This window comes from Heterodontus francisci, chromosome 8 (assembly GCF_036365525.1).
Source record: "Heterodontus francisci isolate sHetFra1 chromosome 8, sHetFra1.hap1, whole genome shotgun sequence".
Classification (NCBI taxonomy): domain Eukaryota; kingdom Metazoa; phylum Chordata; class Chondrichthyes; order Heterodontiformes; family Heterodontidae; genus Heterodontus; species Heterodontus francisci.
In genome coordinates this window covers 127,240,928-127,260,525 of record NC_090378.1, presented here as the reverse complement: position 1 = coordinate 127,260,525, position 19,598 = coordinate 127,240,928, and the positions used below count along the sequence as shown (strand labels likewise).

At 43.4% G+C, this 19,598-nt stretch overlaps 1 protein-coding gene across 1 annotated transcript in view; it reads left to right on the top strand.

Moving 5' to 3' along the window:
* Window positions 1-19,598, top strand: part of LOC137373269 (probable voltage-dependent R-type calcium channel subunit alpha-1E) — a 1,486,297-nt gene that overhangs the window by 1,259,812 nt on the left and 206,887 nt on the right. Inside the window, exon 27 of the mRNA XM_068038118.1 lies at window positions 2,663-2,759. Within this exon, the coding sequence (XP_067894219.1) occupies window positions 2,663-2,759 (97 nt within the window). The remainder of the gene's footprint in view (window positions 1-2,662; window positions 2,760-19,598) is intronic.

Here is a 19,598-nt window from a genome sequence, read left to right as displayed (position 1 = left end):
ATGGATGCTCAGTTCTGCATTGCTAGATCTGTTCGAAATCTATCCCATTTAGCACGGCGATAGTGCCACACAACACGATGGACGGTATCCTCAATGTGAAGGAGGGACTTCGTCTCCACAAGGACTGTGCGGTGGTCACTCCTACCAATACTGTCATGGACAGAAGCATCTGCGGCAGGCAGATTGGTGAGGACAAGGTCAAGTATGTTTTTCCCTCGTGTTGGTTCCCTCAGCACCTGCCGCAGACCCAGTCTAGCAGCTATGTACTTTAGGACTCGGCCAGCTCGGTCAGTCGTGGTGCTACCGAGCCACTCTTGGTGATGGACATTGAAGTCCCCCACCCAGAGTACATTTTGTGCCCTTGCCACCCTCAGTGCTTCCTCCAAGTGGTGTTCAACATGGAGGTGTACTGAGTCATCAGCTGAGGGAGGGCGGTAGGTGGTAATCAGCAGGAGGTTACCTTGCCCATGTTTGACCTGATGCCATGAGACTTCATGGGGTCCGGAGTTGATGTTGAGGACTCCCAGAGCAACTCCCTCCCTACTGTAGACCACTGTCCCGCCACCTCTGGTAGGTCTGTCCTGCCGGTGGGACAGGACATACACGGGGATGGTGATGGCAGTGTCTGGGACATTGTCTGTAAGGTATGATTCCGTGAGTATGACTATGTCAGGCTATTGCTTGACTAGTCTGTGGGACAGCTCTCCCAACTTTAGCACAAGCCCCCAGATGTTAGTAAGGAGGACTTTGCAGGGTCGACAGGGCTGGTTTTGCCGTTGTCGTTTCCGGTGCCTAGGTCGATGCCGGGTGGTCTGTCCGGTTTATTCCTTTTTATTGACTTCGTCGCGGTTAGGTACAACTGAGTGGCTTGCTAGGCCATTTCAGAGGGCATGTAAGAGTTAACCACATTGCTGTGGGTCTGGAGTCACATGTCGGCCAGACCAGGTAAGGACAGCAGATTTCCTTCCCTAAAGGACATTAGTGAACCAGATGGGTTTTTACAACAATCGACAATGGTTTCATGGCCATCATTAGACTAGGTTTTAATTCCAGATTTATTAATTAAATTCAAATTCCATCTTCTGCTGTGGTGGGATTCGAACCCATGTCCCCAGAGCAATACCCTGGGTCTCTGGGTTACTAGTCCAGTGATAATACCACGACACCACCGCCTACCCTTTATACTGTTTGTTATGCATCTCTGTGTTTAATACAGTTTGTTATACATCTCTGTGTTTAATACCCATATATTATGCATCTCTGTTTAATACCTTGTGTTATACAACTGCGTTTAATAGCCTTTCATTATACACATCTCTGTGTTTAATATCCATTGCTTATCCATCTCTTGTATTTAAAACATATTGGTTATTCATCTTTGTCTTTCCTACCCATTCGTTATACATTTCTCTGCTTAATGCTGTGTGTTTTAAATCTCTGTTTAATACCGATGAGTTATCCATCTGTGCTCAATGCCTGGGTGATATACTCGTGTGTTTAACAGTGGAAGAGTCAGTTACTAGGGGACATAGGTTTAAGGTGCGAGGGGCAAAGTTTCGAGGGGATGTGCGAGGCAAGTTCTTTACACAGAGGGTGGTGAGTGCCTGGAACTTGCTGCCGGGGGAGGTGGTGGAAGCAGGTACGATAGCGACGTTTAAGAGGCATCTTGACAAATACATGAATAGGATGGGAATAGAGGGATACGGTCCCCGGAAGTGCAGAACTTTTTAGTTTAGACAGGCATCAAGATCGGCGCAGGCTTGGAAGGCCGAATGGCCTGTCCTATGCTGTACTGCTCTTTGTTCTTTGTCTGTGTGTTATACGCCTGTGTTCAATGCTTGTGTGTCATACACCTGTGTTTATTGCCTGTGTGTTATACACCTGTGTTTAATGCCTGTGTGTTATATGCCTGTGTTTAATGCCTGTGTGTTATATGCCTGTGTTTAATGCCAGTGTGTTTTATGCCTGTGTTTAATGCCTGTGTGTTATACGCCTGTGTTTAATGCATGTGTGTTATATGCCTGTGTTTAATGCCTGTGTGTTATCTGCCTGTGTGTTATATGCCTGTGTTTAATGCATGTGTGTTATACGCCTGTGTTTAATGCCTGTGTTATATGCCTGTGTTTAATGCCTGTGTGTTATACGCCTGTGTTTAATGCCTGTGTGTTATATGCCTGTGTTTAATGCCTGTGTGTTATATGCCTGTGTTTAATGCCTGTGTGTTATACGTCTGTGTTTAATGCTTGTGTGTTATATGCCTGTGTTTAATGCCTGTGTGTTATACGTCTGTGTTTAATGCCTGTGTGTTATACGTCTGTGTTTAATGCCTGTGTGTTATACGTCTGTGTTTAATGCCTGTGTGTTATACATCTGTGTTTAATGCCTGTGTGTTATATGCCTCTGTTTAATGCCTTTGTGTTATACGTCTGTGTTTAATGCCTGTGTGTTCTTCGTCTGTGTTTAATGCCTGTGTGTTATACGTCTGTGTTTAATGCCTGTGTGTTATACGTCTGTGTTTAATGCCTGTGTGTTATATGCCTCTGTTTAATGCCTTTGTGTTATACGTCTGTGTTTAATGCCTGTGTGTTATATGCCTGTGTTTAATGCCTGTGTGTTCTATGTCTCTCAGTGTTTAATGTCTGCATGCTATTCTCACCTGTAGGGGCTCCAGTGGGAAGGACATAAACACTATCAAGTCTCTGCGTGTTCTGCGAGTTCTCAGGCCTCTGAAGACTATTAAGCGACTCCCCAAACTGAAGGTATGAAGTTTTATTGAGAGCATATCTGGCAGTGAGTGTCATGTCTGTTTTCGGCTCATATTATGGATGTTACTTTACTCATTGTTCCTGTGAAATTTCCTCTGTCATCTTTCCTAATCTCCAGATCACTGATCCACAAACATCATCACGCCTCCCTCTCACTTCATTCAACTCATCTTAAAATCCTTGCACCATCTCCTACCCCAACCAATACTTTCCCCGGTATCTCAAAGCTGTGGAAATTATCAACTCTTTTCTTCCTATGATCTCCAGACCACATGTTAGTGACAAAGCAGAAAAGACAAGAGCTTCTAAACAGGTGATGTGGAATAATCCGAGATACTAATAGGCTACCCAGACTTCCTAATTACACAGTCATTGCTCGGTCATTCAGGTCAGTTTTATAAACATACCTGAGGATGTTCTTCCACCGATACTCGTATGACTCCCTGAAAGGATGTTAAACATTAAACTAAGACTGTTTCTTCAGTATGGATTTGTGAAAGGCAAATCATATTTGACTATCGAATTGAATTTTTTGAAGAAGCAACAGAGAAGGTTGTTGAAGGGAATGCAGTGGATGTTGTTTGTATGGATTTTAAGAAAATTGAGGTTTATGGAATGGGAGGGTCATTGTCCAATTGGATAAAAAATTGGCTGAAGGACTGAAAACTGGGAGTTGTAGTAAATGGTTGTTTTTCAGACTGGAGGATGGTAAGACAGTGGTGTTCCCCCAGGTCAGTGCTGGACCACTGCTGTTTTGATATCTATAAATGATTTGGATCTTGGAATACAGAGCAAAATCTCAAAACGTGCTGATGACAGCAAACTTGGAGGTGTGGCCAACAGTGAGGATGATGTGAACCGCCTGCAACAGGACATAGATAAGCGAGCAGAATGGGCAGAGAGGTGGCAGATGGAATTTAATACTGATAAGTGTGAGGCGATGTATTTTGGTAGAAGGAATAGGGAGAGACAATCCATGTGTAATGGCACAGTTTTAAAGAGTGTACAGGAACATGGGGGTGCATGAGCATCGATCTTTGAAAGTGGCAGAATAGCTCCTGTAAAACCCTCAATTCCCAGTTTTAACATATGAACCCTAGTTCCAATGAAAATAGATAAATCTGTCACTCCATGCTTTCCGCACTGTTCACCCACTCCTTGTGGTTAGTGTATCAAATTCATCATTTGTCCCTTTCTAGCAGCGGTTCCAGTTATAGTTATATTGTTACTGGCAAAAGTCTTTACCTCTTTAATTCTTTACACAGAGGGTGGTGAGTGCCTGGAACTTGCTGCCGAGGGAGGTGGTGGAAGCAGGTACGATAGCGACATTTAAGAGGCATTTTGACAAATACATGAATAGGATGGAAATAGAGGGATACGGTCCCCAGAAGTGCAGAAGGTTTTAGTTTAGACAGGCATCAAGATCGGCGCAGGCTTGGAGGGCCGAATGGCCTGTTCCTGTGCCGTACTGTTCTTTGTTCTTTGTTCTCTGTTGTGAATGTGTTTCATTCCAACTCCATTCCCTGCATTCCAATATCCATTTTACATAAAAATGTAAGAAATAAGGGCAGGAGTAGGCCATTCAGCCCCTCAAACCGACTATGTCATTCAAAGAGATCATGGCTGATCTACATCAATTCCACATGCCTACCCTATCTCCATATCCCTAGACGACCTTAGTGCCCAAAAAAATCTGTCAATCCTTGAATTGAATATACTCAATGACTGAGCATCCACAGCTCTCTAGAGTAAAGAATTCCAAAGATTCACGACACTCTGAGTGAAGAGATTTCTCCTCATTTCAATCCTAAGTGGCTGCCTCCTTATTCTGAGACTATGACCCCTAGTTCCAGATACTCAAGCCAAGGGAAACAGCCTCTCAGCATCTAGCCTGTCAAACCCTCTCAAAAACATATGTTTCAATGAGGTCACCTCTTATTCTTCTCAGCTCTAGTGAATATAGGCACATTCTGCTCAATCCCTCCCCATAGGACAATCCTTTCATCACATGAATCAACCTGGTGAACCCCCTTGAAGGCAAGTATAATTTTCCTCAGGTAGAAAGGCCAAAGCTGTACACAAAACTCCACTTGTAGTCTCCCCAAAGCCCTATATAATTGCAGCCAGGCTTCCTTGGTCATGTACTCCAAACCCCTTACAATAAAGGCCAATATGCCATGTAACGTCCTAATTGCTTGTTGTACCTGCATGTTAACTTTCTGTGTTTCATGTACAAGGCAGCCAAATCCCTCTGAATACCAACATATATTAGTCTCGAGTGATTAAAAAATATTCTCTTATTCTATTTTTTCGACCAAAGTGGATAATTTCACACTTCCCCACATTATACTCTGTCTGCCACCTTGTTGTCCATTCACCTAACCTGTCACATCCCTTTACAGCCTTTTCATTTCCTCCTCACAGATTACTTGCCCATCCAGCTTTGTATTAACAGCAAGCATGTTTACATTACACCCATTCCCCTCGTCTAAATCATTGATATAGATTCTAAATAACTGGGGCCCAAGCACTGAACTTTGCTGCACCTCACTAGTGACAACCTGCCAACCTGAAAATAACCCCTTTATTGCGACTGTCTGTTTTCTGTCCCTTAGCCAATTCTCAGCCCAAGCTAATGTATCAACTCACATCCCATGAGCCCGAATGCAAAAGCAAAATACTGCAGATGCTGAAAATCTGAAATAAAAACAGAAAGTGCTGGAAATGCTCAGCAGGTCAGGCAGCATCTATGGCAAGAGAAACAGAGTTCACAATTCAGGTCCAGGACCTTTCATCAGAACTGAGATAACATGGCATGCTTGTCCCTGGCAAGAGGGAATGAGATTAAACTCTTTCTGTGTTTCGAGAGCCTCAGTGACTTCCCTTTTCCAGCAGGACACTGAAAACTGCAGATGTTGCTTATGTCTCCAGCAGCAGCCTGGAAAGAGCCAGATGCATAAGAATTCATAGCCATAGTCACCTTGACAGCCACTGGCAATGCTGTCCTTGCCCTGCTCTGAGATTGGAGTTGTGGCTGCAGTCGTTGTCAGACGTCAGCGACAACCTCACTATTGAAGTGAAAACAACTCGAGCATTGGTCCTTGCTGAAGTTGAGGGAAGAGAATTGCTGCTTAAAGGCCCTGGGTGGAAAAGGCCTCCTGCTGACAGCCCTGCTCACCTTCGTCCTCCTCCCTCTTTTAGCAGCTTGTCCTGCTCTGTGTGGCCTCTCTTCATTCTCCCAGTTTGCTCAGTTCAAATGGGAGGCCCACCAGGCCACCCATAATTGGAAGCAACTTGTTTCAGCAACAAAAGTGTACTTCAGCCACCAGCTGGAGCACTGTCTGTACACATTTGAAACTTCAGACAACTTGAGGAAATCTTTAGTGACACATACGATTTTTACCAGTAACTAGAAGGAATAATCCAGCAACTAACCTGTAAATAGTTCCCGATCCCTTTAAGTTGCACTGTTGGAGGTGTGTCCCACATGTCATTTAACATTATGCTCAGCTGTGAGAGGTTAAGGCAGGTTGTCGGCTGGGACGAGAGATTTGAAAATGACAATGCAGGCTTCATACGAGTCTGCTCTTGCATGCTGCTGTCAGTCCTTAGGTGTACAGGTGCAAACCCCCTTACCAGGATGACGTCCAGTACAGTACTCATCAAAAGTCCGCACTGACATCTCAGATCCGATTTTCGAGCATTAGGCTGCTTAACACCGAAAAATAGGCGCTACACAGCAGAATATTTCCCTCACTATCTTTCATATTATACCCTCACTCTGCCCCTCATATCACACAGTGATACAAAGAATTTACAGTGCCGAAACAGGAAAGCCGGCCCAACTGGTCTACATGATGTTTTTGTTCCATACGAGCCTCTTACCACCGCTCCTCATCTCAACATATCCTTCTATTCCTTTCTCCCTCATGTACTGATCTAGCTTCACCTTAAATGCATCATTCTATTTGCTTCAACAACTCCCTGTGGTAGCAAGTTCCACATTCACACCACCCTTTGTGTAAAGAAGTAACTCCTGAATTCCATTTTGTATTTACTAGTGACTATCTTATATTTATGGCCCTTAAACCCGGTCTCCCCTGCAACTGGAAACATCTTCTCTATGTCTATCTAAGCAAAACCTTTCATAATCTCCAAGACCTGGATCAGGTCACCCCTCAGCCTTCCATTTTCTAGAGAAACGACCCTCAACCTATTCAATCTTTCCTGATGAGTATAACCAGTCTAGTGCCATTCTAGACAAAACCTTTCTGCACCTTCTCCGGTGCTTCTATATCAAGAACAAAGAACAAAGAACAGTACAGCACAGGAACAGGCCATTCGACCCTCCAAGCCTGCGCCGATCTTGATGCCTGTCTAAACTAAAACCTTCTGCACTTCCGGGGACCGTATCCCTCTATTCCCATCCTATTCATGTATTTGTCAAGATGCCTCTTAAACGTCACTATCGTACCTGCTTCCACCACCTCCACCGGCAGCAAGTTCCAGGCACTCACCACCCTCTGTGTAAAGAACTTGCCTCGCACACCCCCTCTAAACTTTGCCCCTCTCACCTTAAACCTATGTCCCCTAGTAACTGACTCTTCCGCCCTGGGAAAAAGCTTCTGACTATCCACTCTGTCCATGCCGCTTATAACGTTGTAAACCTCTATCATGTCACCCCTCCACCTCCGTCGTTCCAGTGAAAACAATCCGAGTTTATCCAACCTCTCCTCATAGCTAATGCCCTCCAGACCAGGCAACATCCTGGTAAACCTCTTCTGTACCCTCTCCAAAGCCTCCACATCCTTCTGGTAGTGTGGCGACCAGAATTGTACGCAATATTCTAAGTGTGGCCTAACTAAAGATCTGTACAGCTGCAGCATGACTTGCCAATTTTTATACTCTATGCCCCGACCGATGAAGGCAAGCATGCCGTATGCCTTCTTGACTACCTTATCCACCTGCGTTGCCACTTTCAGTGACCTGTGGACCTGTACGCCCAGATCTCTCTGCCTGTCAATACTCCTAAGGGTTCTGCCATTTACTGTATACTTCCCACCTGCATTAGATCTTCCAAAATGCATTACCTCACATTTGTCCGGATTAAACTCCATCTTCCATTTCTCCGCCCAAGTCTCCAACCAATCTATATCCTGCTGTATCCTCTGACAATCCTCATCACTGTCCGCAACTCCACCATCCTTTGTGTCTTACTAATCAGACCAGCTACATTTTCCTCCAAATCATTTATATATACTACAAACAGCAAAGGTCCCAGCACTGATCCCTGCGGAACACCACTAGTCACATCCCTCCATTCAGAAAAGCACCCTTCCACTGCTACCCTCTGTCTTCTATGACTGAGCCAGTTCTGTATCCATCTTGCCAGCTCACCTCTGATCCCATGTGACTTCACCTTTTGTACCAGTCTGCCATGACGGACCTTGTCAAAGGCTTTACTCTTGTCCATATAGATAACATCCACTGCCCTTCCTTCATCAATCATCTTTGTCACTTCCTCAAAAAACTCAATCAAATTAGTGAGACATGACCTCCCCTTCACAAAACCGTGCTGCCTTTCGCTAATAAGTTTGTTTGTTTCCAAATGGGAGTAAATCCTGTCCCAAAGAATCCTCTCTAATAATTTCCCTACCACTGACATAACGCCTATAATTTCCTGGATTATCCTTACCACCCTTCTTAAACAAAGGAACAGCATTGGCTATTCTGCAGTCCTCTGGGACCTCACCTGTAGCCAGTGAGGGTGCAAAGATTTCTGTCTATGCCCCAGCAATTTCTTCCCTTGCCTCCTTCAGTATTCTAGGGTAGATCCCATCAGGCCCTGGGGACTTATCGACCTTAATGCTTTGCAAGACACCCAACACCTCCTCCTTTTTGATAATGAGATGACTGAGACTCTCTACACTCCCTTCCCTAGGCTCATCATCCACCAAGCCCTTATCTTTGGTGAATACTGATGCAAAGTACTCATTTAGTACCTCGCCCATTTCCTCTGGCTCCACACATAGATTCCCTTCTCTGTCCTTGAGTGGGCCAACCCTTTCCCTAGTTAACCACTTGCTCTTTATATATGTTTAAAAAGCCTTGGGATTATCCTTAATCCTGTTTGCCAATGACTTTTCATGACCCCTTTTAGCCCTCCTGACTCCTTGCTTAAGTTCCTTCCTACTGTCTTTATATTCCTCAAGGGATTCATCTGTTCCTAGCCTTCCAGCCCTTACAAATGCTTCCTTTTTCTTTTTGACTAGGCTCACAATATCCCGCGTTATCCAAGGTTCCTGAAACTTGCAAAACTTATCCTTCTTCCTGACAGGAACATGCCAGTCCTGGATTCTAATCAACTGACATTTGAAAGACTCCCACATGTCAGATGTTGATTTATCCTCAAACAGCTGCCCCTAATCTAAATTCTTCAGTTCCTGCCTAATATTGTTATAATTAGCCTTCCCCCAATTTAGCACCTTCACCCGAGGACTACTCTTATCCTTATCCACAAGTACCTTAAAACTTATGGAATTATGGTCACTGTTCCCGAAATGCTTCCCTACTGAAACTTCGACCACCTGGCCGGGCTCATTCCCCAATACCAGGTCCAGTACGGCCCCTTCCCTAGTTGGACTATCTACATATTGTTTCAAGAAGCCCTCCTGGATGCTCCTTACAAATTCTGCCCCATCTAAGTCCCGAGCACTAAGTGAGTCCCAGTCAATATAGGGGAAGTTAAAATCACCCACCACGACAACCCTGTTACCTTTACATCTTTCCAAAATCTGTCTACATATCTGCTCCTCTACCTCCCGCTGGCTGTTGGAAGGCCTGTAGAAAACCCCCAACATCGTGACTGCACCCTTCCTATTCCTGAGCTCCACCCATATTGCCTCGCTGTACGATCCCTCCGAGGTGTCCTCCCGCAGTACAGCTGTGATATTCTCCTGAACAAGTAATGCAACTCCCCCACCCCTTTTACACCCCCTCTATCCCGCCTGAAGCTTCTAAATCCTGGAACATTTAGCTGCCAATCCTGACTTCCCTCAACCAATTCTCTGTAATAGCAACAACATCATATTTCCAAGTACTAATCCAAGCTCTAAGTTCATCTGCCTTACCTGTTATACTTCTCGCATTGAAACAAATGCACTTCAGACCACCAGTCCCGCTGTGCTCAGCAACATCTCCCTGCCTGCTCTTCCTCTTAGTCTTACTGGCCTTATTTACTAGTTCCCCCTCATTTATTTCATTTGCTGTCCTACTGCTCTGGTTCCCACCCCACTGCCACACCAGTTTAAACCCTCCCGAGTGACGCTAGCAAACCTCGCAGCCAGGATATTTGTGCCCCTCCAATTTAGATGCAACCCGCCCTTCTTGTACGGTATACTTGTTAGAGAGGGGGATAGCCACAGGGGATTCCTGCACTGACTGCCTGCCCCTTCTAGCGGTCACCCATCTATCTGCCTGCACCTTGGGTGTAACCACTTCTCTAAAACTCCTGTCTATGATGCTTTCTGCCACCTGCATGCTCCTAAGTGCATCCAGTTGCCACTCCAACCGATCCATGCAGTCTGTGAGGAGCTGCAACTGGGTACACTTCCTGCAGATGTAGTCGTCCGGAACGCTGGAAGCGTCACAGACTTCCCACATCTCACAGGTGAAGCACTTCACCCCTCTAACTGACATTTCTAGCACTAATTAATAAATTCATTTAAGATAAATAAATACTTATTAAATCTTTACTAAATTGTTGTAACTATGGTCCCTATTGCTAGATTCCAACTATAAATATTAAATGCTAACTAAATACAGTAATCTCCTCCCTTTGGTTTAGTTACTCTACTTACTAATTAGTTAATTAATGTTTTAATCAATTTTTATCAATGTTTTATTTTCAATATCGTTTTTATAATATGGAGACCAGAATTGTTCACAGTACTCCAAGTGTGGTCTAACCAGGATTCAATAGAAGTTTAACGTAACTTCTCTGCTTTTCAATTCCATCCTCCAGAAATGAATCCCAGTGGGTTTTTTTAATGGCCTTATTGACTTGTGTCACTACCTTTAGTGATTTCCCCCAGATCCCTCTGTTCCTCTACCCTATTTAGACACTTACATTCCAAGGACTATGTGGCCTCCTTATGCTTCCTACCAAAATGCTGTTGGACATTCTTCCTAATGAGATGAGCGAGGATGACTGATGCAGGAGTCCCAGGTGTGGCTTCCTCTCTCCGAGGTTGAACGAGATACACCCATTCTGCACGTTTATGAATGTCTTCCTGTATTAACTGCAGTTCCCAGTTTGGTGTCATCCGCAAATTGTGAAATTGTGCTTCTGATTCCCAAGTCCAAATTATTTCGGTAAATTGTGAACAACAGTGGTCTCAGCACCAATCCTTATGGAAGACCACTTCCCACCATTTACCAATCTGAGTAATTACCTTTAACCTCTGCACCGTTTTCTGTTTTGTAGTCATCTTGTTATCCATTCTGCTACTTGTCATTGACTCCACATGTTCTAACCTTAGTCATGAGTCCACTATACAGTACCTAATTGAAGGCTTTTTGGAGATCCAAATACATTAGGCCGACTGCACTACCCTTATCTACTGCTTCAAAGACTTCAATAAGGTTGGTCAAGCAGGACTTTTCCTTTTGATATCCATGCTGACTATGCTTTAGTACATCTTTGATGAACAATTCCACTTTATTTCCTGCCACTGATGTTAAGCTAATTAGTTTTTCATTCCCTGGACTTGTTCGATCTCCCTTTTTATATACAGGTATCATGTAAGTTGTCCACCAGCCCTCTGTCACTATTCCTTTTTCCAATGAATTTATATATATATACATATAAAATAGTGGTTCTGTTATTTAATCTCTCACTCCCTACAATATGTGCGGATGTAATTCATCCAGACTAGGGATTTATCCTCTCTAAGTTTGATTAGTTTATCAATGATATCCCCCCTTTCCATCTTAGATGCTTTTACATCTGTTTTGATCTCTGTTTCTAATGTCATGTTCACCATGTTAGCCTGCCCAGTAAATATTGTGGCAAAGTAACTATTTAATATTTCTGCCATTTCACTGTCATTGCCTGTGAGTTTATCATGAGGCCTTATCCTTGTCCTGATTTTACTTTTGTCATTTCTGCCTGTAATATACTTCACTATTCCTTGATGTTGTAAATTTGTAGATTCTCTTTCCCTAAGTATTTTTTGAGTTTGTCCCTGACATTTCTATATTCCCTTTTGTCATCCTCTGCTTTGTTGTCCATGTACTTAGTATATGGCTTTTTCTTTAGTTTCAATTTGACCTTTATTTCTTTATTCATCCATGGTGTGTCAGTTTGCTTTTGCTTTTTGGTGGGATGTATTTCTCCTAGAATGTATGTGAGGGTCCTTGAGAGGGTACAGAGGAGATTTACCAAATGGTTCCAGGGATGGGTGATTTTAGCTACAAGGTTAGGCTGGAGAAGCTGAGGTTGTTCTCCTTGGAGCAAAGGAGATTGAGGGGAGATCTGACAGAACTGTACAAGATTATGACAGGCTTAGATAAGAAAGACAAAGAAAAACAGTTCCCATTAGCTGATGGTACAATGATTAGGGGACACAGATTTAAGGTTTTGGACAAATTTAAGGTTTTGGGCAAGAGATGCAGGGGGAATGTGAGGAAGATCTTTTTTACACAGTGAGTGGTAGTGACCTGGAACTTGCTGTCTGCGAGGGTGGTAGAAGCAGAGACAATGAATGATTTCAAATGGAAATTGGACGGGCACTTGAGGGAAATAAACTGCAGGGATACAGGGGTATGGGACTGATTGGATTGCTCGACAGAGAGTCGGCATGGAATTGATGGGCTGAATGGCCTCCTTCTGTGCCATAATGACTCTGATTCTATGATCACCATTTCAAATGTCTCCCACTGCTGTTCTATTTCTTGGTTTTTAAGTGAATTATGCATGATTGTTTTTCCTTGATTTCAAAATGATACTCCAAAACAAAATTAACAGTCACTTGGACCAATTAGTTCATTAAGAAAAAGCAGCATGGATTTGTTAAGTGCAAATTGTGTTTAACTAATTTGATTGAGGTAATAGGTTAATTGGTGTAGCCTATATGAACTTGCAAAAGGCATTTGATAAAGTGTCACATAACAGGCTTGTTAGCAAAGTTGAAATCATGGAATTAAAAAGATAGTGACAGCCTCGATATAAAACTGGGTGAGTGGCAGGAAACGGAGCATAATGGTGAATGGTTGTTCTCGGACTGGAGGAACTATATAATGGGGTCCCCCAGGGGTCAGTATTTTGGACCACTGCTTTCCTTGATATACGTTCATGACCTAGACTTGGGTGTACAGGGTGAAATTTCAAAATTTGCAAATGCCACAAAACCTGGAAGTATTGTGAACTGTGAGGAGGATTGTGATAAACTTCAAGAAGATATAGACAGGCTGGTGGAATGGGAAGACACTTGGCAGATGAAATTTAATGCAGAGAAGTATGAAATGATCCATTTTGGTCGTAGGAATGAGGAGAGGCGATGTAAAATAAACGGTACAATTCTAGAAGGGGTGCAGGAGCAGAGAGACCTGGAGGCATATGTGCACAAATCGTTGAAGGTGGCAGGGATTGTTGAGAAAGTGGTTAATAAGGCAAATGGGATCCTGGGCTTTATAAATAGGGGCGTGGAGTACAAACGCAAGGACGTTATGGCAAACATTTATAAAACAGTGGTTCGGCCTCAACTGGAGTATTGTGTCCAATTCTAGGTATCAGACTTCAGGAACGATGTGAAGGTATTGGAGAGGGTGCAGAAAAGATTTACGAGTGGTTCCAGAGATGAGAGACTTCAACTATGAGGATAGATTGGTAAAGCTGTGGCTGTTTCCTTTAGAGAAGGTTGAGAGATTTGATGGAGGTGTTCAAAATCATGAGGAGGTCTGGACAGAGTTGATCGGGAGAAGCTGTTTCCATTGGTGGAAGGATCGAGATTATTGGCAAAAGAACCAGAGGCGAGAAAAAAAGTTTTTACACAGCGAGTAATTAGGATCTGGAATGCATTGCTTGAGAGTGTGGTACAGGCACATTCAATTGTGTCTTTCAAAAGGGAATTGGATAATTGCTAAAGAATTACTGGTGGCACAGTGGTGCAGTGGTTAGCACCACAGCCTCACAGCTCCAGTGACCCGGGTTCAATTCTGGGTACTGCCTGTGTGGAGTTTGCAAGTTTTCCGTGTGGGTTTCCACCAAGTGCTCCGGTTTCCTCCCGCAGCTAAAGACTTGCAGGTTGATAGGTAAATTGGCCATTGTAAATTGCCGCTAGTGTAGGTAGAGGAATTGAGGGGATGTGGTAGGAATGTAGGATGAGTATAAATGGGTGGTTGATGGTCAGCACAGACGTGGTGGGCTGAAGGGCCTATTTCAGTGCTGTATCTCTAAATAAAAGAAAATTTCAGATCTTTGGGGAAAAGGAGGGGGCATGAGACTAGCTGAATAGCTCTTACAGAGAGCAAGTATGGACATGATGGGCCAAATGGCCTCCTTCTGTGCTGTAACCATTCTATGATTCTAGTTCCATTCTTAATCCCTTAACATCATACTTTTTCCCAATTCATTGCATTGGTCTTTGTCTTACTTACATCCTTTTCAATCTTTATCTTAAACCTTTGTATTTTGTGATTACTATTCCTTAGATGTTCTCCTACACCTCCTTCCCATTTCCGTTCATATGATATGAGGGAGACTATGAGGGATGAGATGAGATGATGTTATCTCCCTCACTCTGCCTCTTCTATCATCCTAATAAGTGGGAGGGTGGGAGGGTTCAGGTAAGAGTAAATTTACAAGTCTGAACAAAAGGTTAAGGCTGTAGAGTAGCGATTTGAGTAAAATTGAGCAGAGTTTATCAGGAAGAGGCAGTGATTTTAACAACAGTAATAGGGCATGAGTGACTAAGGTCACATCAGGAAAAAATAGCAAAAAGTTAAAATTAAAGGCACAATACCTGAAAGGATGAAGCATTCACAATAAGATAAGGTGACTTATTGCCATTCGCATAGAGATAAAAGAGTTTGATCTAGTAACCATTACTAAGACATCATTGCAGGGTCACCAAAGTTGAGAACTAAATATTCCTGGCTACGTGACTTTTAGAAAAGACAGGCAAAAGGGAAAATGGAGTGTAGCCTTGATAACGTGAGATGGGAAATCTAGAAGAGGGAAAGGATGTTAGTCCAGAAAGTCAGGATGTAGAAACAGAATTGGTGGAGCTAAGAAATAAGAAAAGTTAGAATACATTGATGGGCGTAGTTTATAGGCCCCTTAACAGCAGTTATAGTTTTGATCAGAGTATAAATCTTGAAATTGGAGGAGCATGCAATAAGGTAATGCAATAATCATTGGGGACTTTAATCTTCGTAGAACAGGACAAACCACATTTTTAAAAAATTCATTCATGGGATGTCGGTGTCGCTGGCTAGGCCAGCATTTATTGTCCATCCCTAATTGCCCTTGAGAAGGTGGTGGTGAGCTGCCTTATTGAACCGCTGCAGTCCATGTGGGGTAGGTACACCCACAGTGCTGTTAGGAAGGGAGTTCCAGGATTTTGATCCAGCGACTGTGAAGGAACAGCGATATAGTTCCAAGTCAGGATCACGTGTGACTTGGAGGGGAACTTGCAGGTGGTGGTGTTCCCATGCATTTTCTGCCCTTGTCCTTCTAGTTGGTAGAGGTCACGGGTTTGGAAGGAAATTGGCAACCATAGTTTGGAGGACAAGTTCATGGAATGCATTTAAGATAGTTATCTAAAACAATTTGTTGAAGAAACAACTAGGGAATAGGTTGTTTTAGATCTGGCATTGTTTAATGAGACAGGGTTAAATAATGATCATATGGTAAAGGATTCTCTGGGAAAGAGTGATCATAATATTATGAATTTCATATTCAGTTTGAGAGTGCTATGGTTAAATCTGAAACTAAGGTCTTAAAGTTAAACAAAGTCAATTGTCACGACCAGGTGAGGAGGGGGTCTCCGGCTCCCCTATCGCCCTTCCTCTCATTTGATCACAACAAGGTTTATTCTTTTTTTTTAACATCGGTTGTGCTTACCGCGCCAGTGAGTGTTTGACCTTGTTCCTCTCATGTGATTGCAAAAGAACCAATCAGACAGGTTTTCTTGAGCTTAAGCAAGAAAGAGATAAGTTTATTACACTTAACACTCTAACCTGATTTAAAATACTAAAAACATGCTACACATTCACGTACACATTCACACAAGAGTCACACACACACACAAATAGACTACAGAGGGAAATGGATTTGGTGGTTGGATCAAATTCCAGAATAAGTGGAACTTAAGTACAGTCTGTAATTCCAGTATTCCTCGATTGAAGCTGGAGTCTTGAAGTCCTCACTGGTCCAAGTGCACTGTGGTTGGCTTGCTTTGCTCAGGGCTCCTGAAGGCAGAATCGGTAGTTGATTCTCTTCCCAAGGTTGCTGGCTGTAGCGGTTTGTAGGTTTGGAGAGGGTACCCCAGTCGCAGCCAGTTCTGTTCTTGATATTTTCTGGGGAGAGAGAGAGACACACACGGGGGGAACAGCTGCCATCTTCGCTGCTGTACAAAACTTTTGTTTCTTCAGAGATGCACAGGCAGTTGCATTGTTCTATCAATTCCCTTTGTGTCTAATCAGGTTTTTCCTGGAATCTTCTAATGAAATTCAAGGTGCTACATGCCCCAGGATGTTCATTCACACTTGGAGGGGGTTGGCTGTTTCAAATTGAATGGGGGGAATGGCCTTGATGGCTATGCTAACAAAACTATTCTAGGTAATTCAATTATTTAGAGCAAACCATTGTCATGGCTGAGCTTCTGTTAGACCTTTTGTTTCAAATTCAATATTCTGGTATTTCAAATGTAAATGGCAGTGGCCATCTTGGAGATGAGCTCCCAACCTAATTTTTGTGCCATCACTAAGACCGCCTATTTCCATTTCCATAACAGTGCCCGACTTCACCCCATCTCAGTTCATCTGCCTCTGAAACCCTCATTCATGCTTTCGTTACCTCTGAACTTGACTATTCCAACGCACTCCTGGCTGGTCTCCCACATTCTACCCACCATAATCTTAAGGTTATCCAAAACTCTGCTGTCCATATCTTAATTCGCACCAAGTCCCGTTCTCCTGTCACCCCTGTGCTCACTGACCGACATTGGCTCCTGGTCAAGCAACTTGTTTTTAAAATTCTCATCCTTGTTTTCAAATCTCTCCAAGACCTCGCCCCTCCCTATCTCTGTAATCTCCTCCAGCCCCACAACCCTCCGAGATCTATGTGCTCCTCTAATTCTGACCTCTTGTGCATCCCCGATTTTATTTGCTCCACTATTGGTGGCCGTGCCTTCAGTTGCCTGGTCACCAAGCTCTGGAATACCCTCCCTACACTTCTCCACATCTCTCCATCACTTTCCCTCCTTGAAGACACTCCTTAAAACCTACCTCTTTGACCAAACTTTTGATCATCTGACCTAATATCTCCTTTGTGTCTCAGTGTCATACTTGGCTTTATAATGCTCCTGCAAAGCACCTTGGGATGCTTTATTACTTCAAAGGCGCTATATAAATAAAAGTTGATGTATTTTAGCTAACTAAATTAGTAATTACTTAACTAATCAAATAAATAAATAAGATTAAACAGACATGGCAGGGCTGGTTATGTGCTGAAACTGAAACATGTGGGAATCTGTGGAATGCATTGCAGTCCTGGACAACCATATCTGCTATAAGTGTCTGCAACTTGAGCAACTTCAGCTCAGAGTTGTTGAGCTGGGGTCTGAACTACAGACATTGTGGGGCATCAGGGAGGAGGAGAGTTACCTGGACACTTTGTTCCAGAAGGCGGTCACACCCGTTAGGTTAAGTCGAGCTTTAGAGTTGATCAATGGTCAGGAACAGGAGAGTGTGACTGTGCGTCAGGCAGGTATGGTGATCCAGCTTGCAGTGATGGAGGAGCATCGGCCCTTGATTTCTGACCAACTGGTACAAAGTGCTTGCTACCAGAAATAGAGGGTAATCTAGGAGCGAATAAGAATGGGCGGCGCAGTGGTTAGCACCGCAGCCTCACAGCTCCAGCGACCCGAGTTCAATTCTGGGTACTGCCTGTGTGGAGCTTGCAAGTTCTCCCTGTGTCTGCGTGGGTTTTCTCCGGGTGCTCCGGTTTCCTCCCACAGCCAAAAGACTTGCAGGTTGGTAGGTAAATTGGCCATTATAAATTGCCCCCAGTATAGGTAGGTGGTAGGGAAATATAGGGACAGGTGGGGATGTGATAGGAATGTGGGATTAGTGTAGGATTAGTATAAATAGGTGGTTGATTGTCGGCACAGACTCGGTGGGCCGAAGGGCCTATTTCAGTGCTGTATCTCTAAACTAAACTAAACTAAATTAAGGCAATTGATATCAGCAGAGGAAAAAGTACTGCAGAAACTTAAGGGACTAAAATCCAACAAGTCCCCAGGACCTGATGGCCTACATCCTAGGGTTCTAACAGAGGTAGCTGCAGGGATAGTGGATGCACTGGTTATGATTTTCCCAAATTCCCTAGATTCTGGAATAGTTCCAGTGCATTGAAAGTGTAACACCGCTGTTGAAGAAAGGAGGGAGGGAAAACACAGGGAACAACATGCCAGTTAGTCTGACTTCAGTTGTCAGGAAAATACTGGAATCTATTATTAAGGAAGTTTTAATAATGCACTTAGAAAATCATAGTATGACCAGACAAAGTCAGCATGGTTTTACAGAAGGGAAATCTTGTTTGACAAATTTATTAGAATTTTTTGAGGATGTAACTAGTAGGGTAGATAAAGGGGAGCCAGTAGATGTAGTATACTTGGATTTTTGGATTTTCAAAAGGCAATCAATAACTTTCCACACAGAAGTGAATATGTAAGGTAAGGACTTACGGAGTTAGGAGTAATATATGTTAGCATGGAGGTTTGGTTAACAGACAGGAAGCTGAGTATGGATTAATGGTGCATTTTCAATTTGACAGTCTGTAACTAGTGGAGTGTGGCAAGGATCAGTGCTGGAGTCTCAGCTATTACACTTTATATTCATGACTTAGACGAAGAGACAGAGAGTAATGTATCTACGTTTGCTACAAAGCTAGGTGGGAATGTAAGCTGTGAGGAGGACACAAAGAGGCTGCAAAGAGATGTAGAGAGGTTAAGTGAGTAAGTAACAAGGTGGTAGATGGAGTATAATGTGGGGAAATTTGAGGTTATTCACTTTGGTACTAAGAATAGAAAAGCAGAATAGTTTCTAAAAGGTGCAAAACTTGTAAATGTTGATGTTCAGAGGGACCTTGGTTGCACTTGAACAAGAAACACAGAAAGTTAACATGCAGGTACAGCAAGCAATTCGGAAGGCAAATTGCATGTTGCTCTTTATTGCAAGGGGATTGGAGTACAAGAATAAAGAAGTCTTGCTACAGTTGTACAGGGTTTTTGTGAGACCACATCTGCAATACTGTGTGCAGTTTTGGTCTGCACATTTAAGAAAGGATATACTTGCATTGGAGGCAGTGCAGTGAAGGTTCACTGGATTGGTTCCTGGGATGATGGGCTTGTCCTGTGGTGAGAGGCTGAGTAAATTGAGCCTGTATTCTCTGGAGTTTAGAAGAATGAGAGGTGATCTCATTGAAACATACAAGATACTAAAGGGTCGGATAGGGTATAGGGTAGACGCTGAGAGGTTGTTTCCGCTGGTCTGGGAATCTAAAACACGGGGACACGGTTTCAGGATAAGCGGCTGATCATTTGGGAC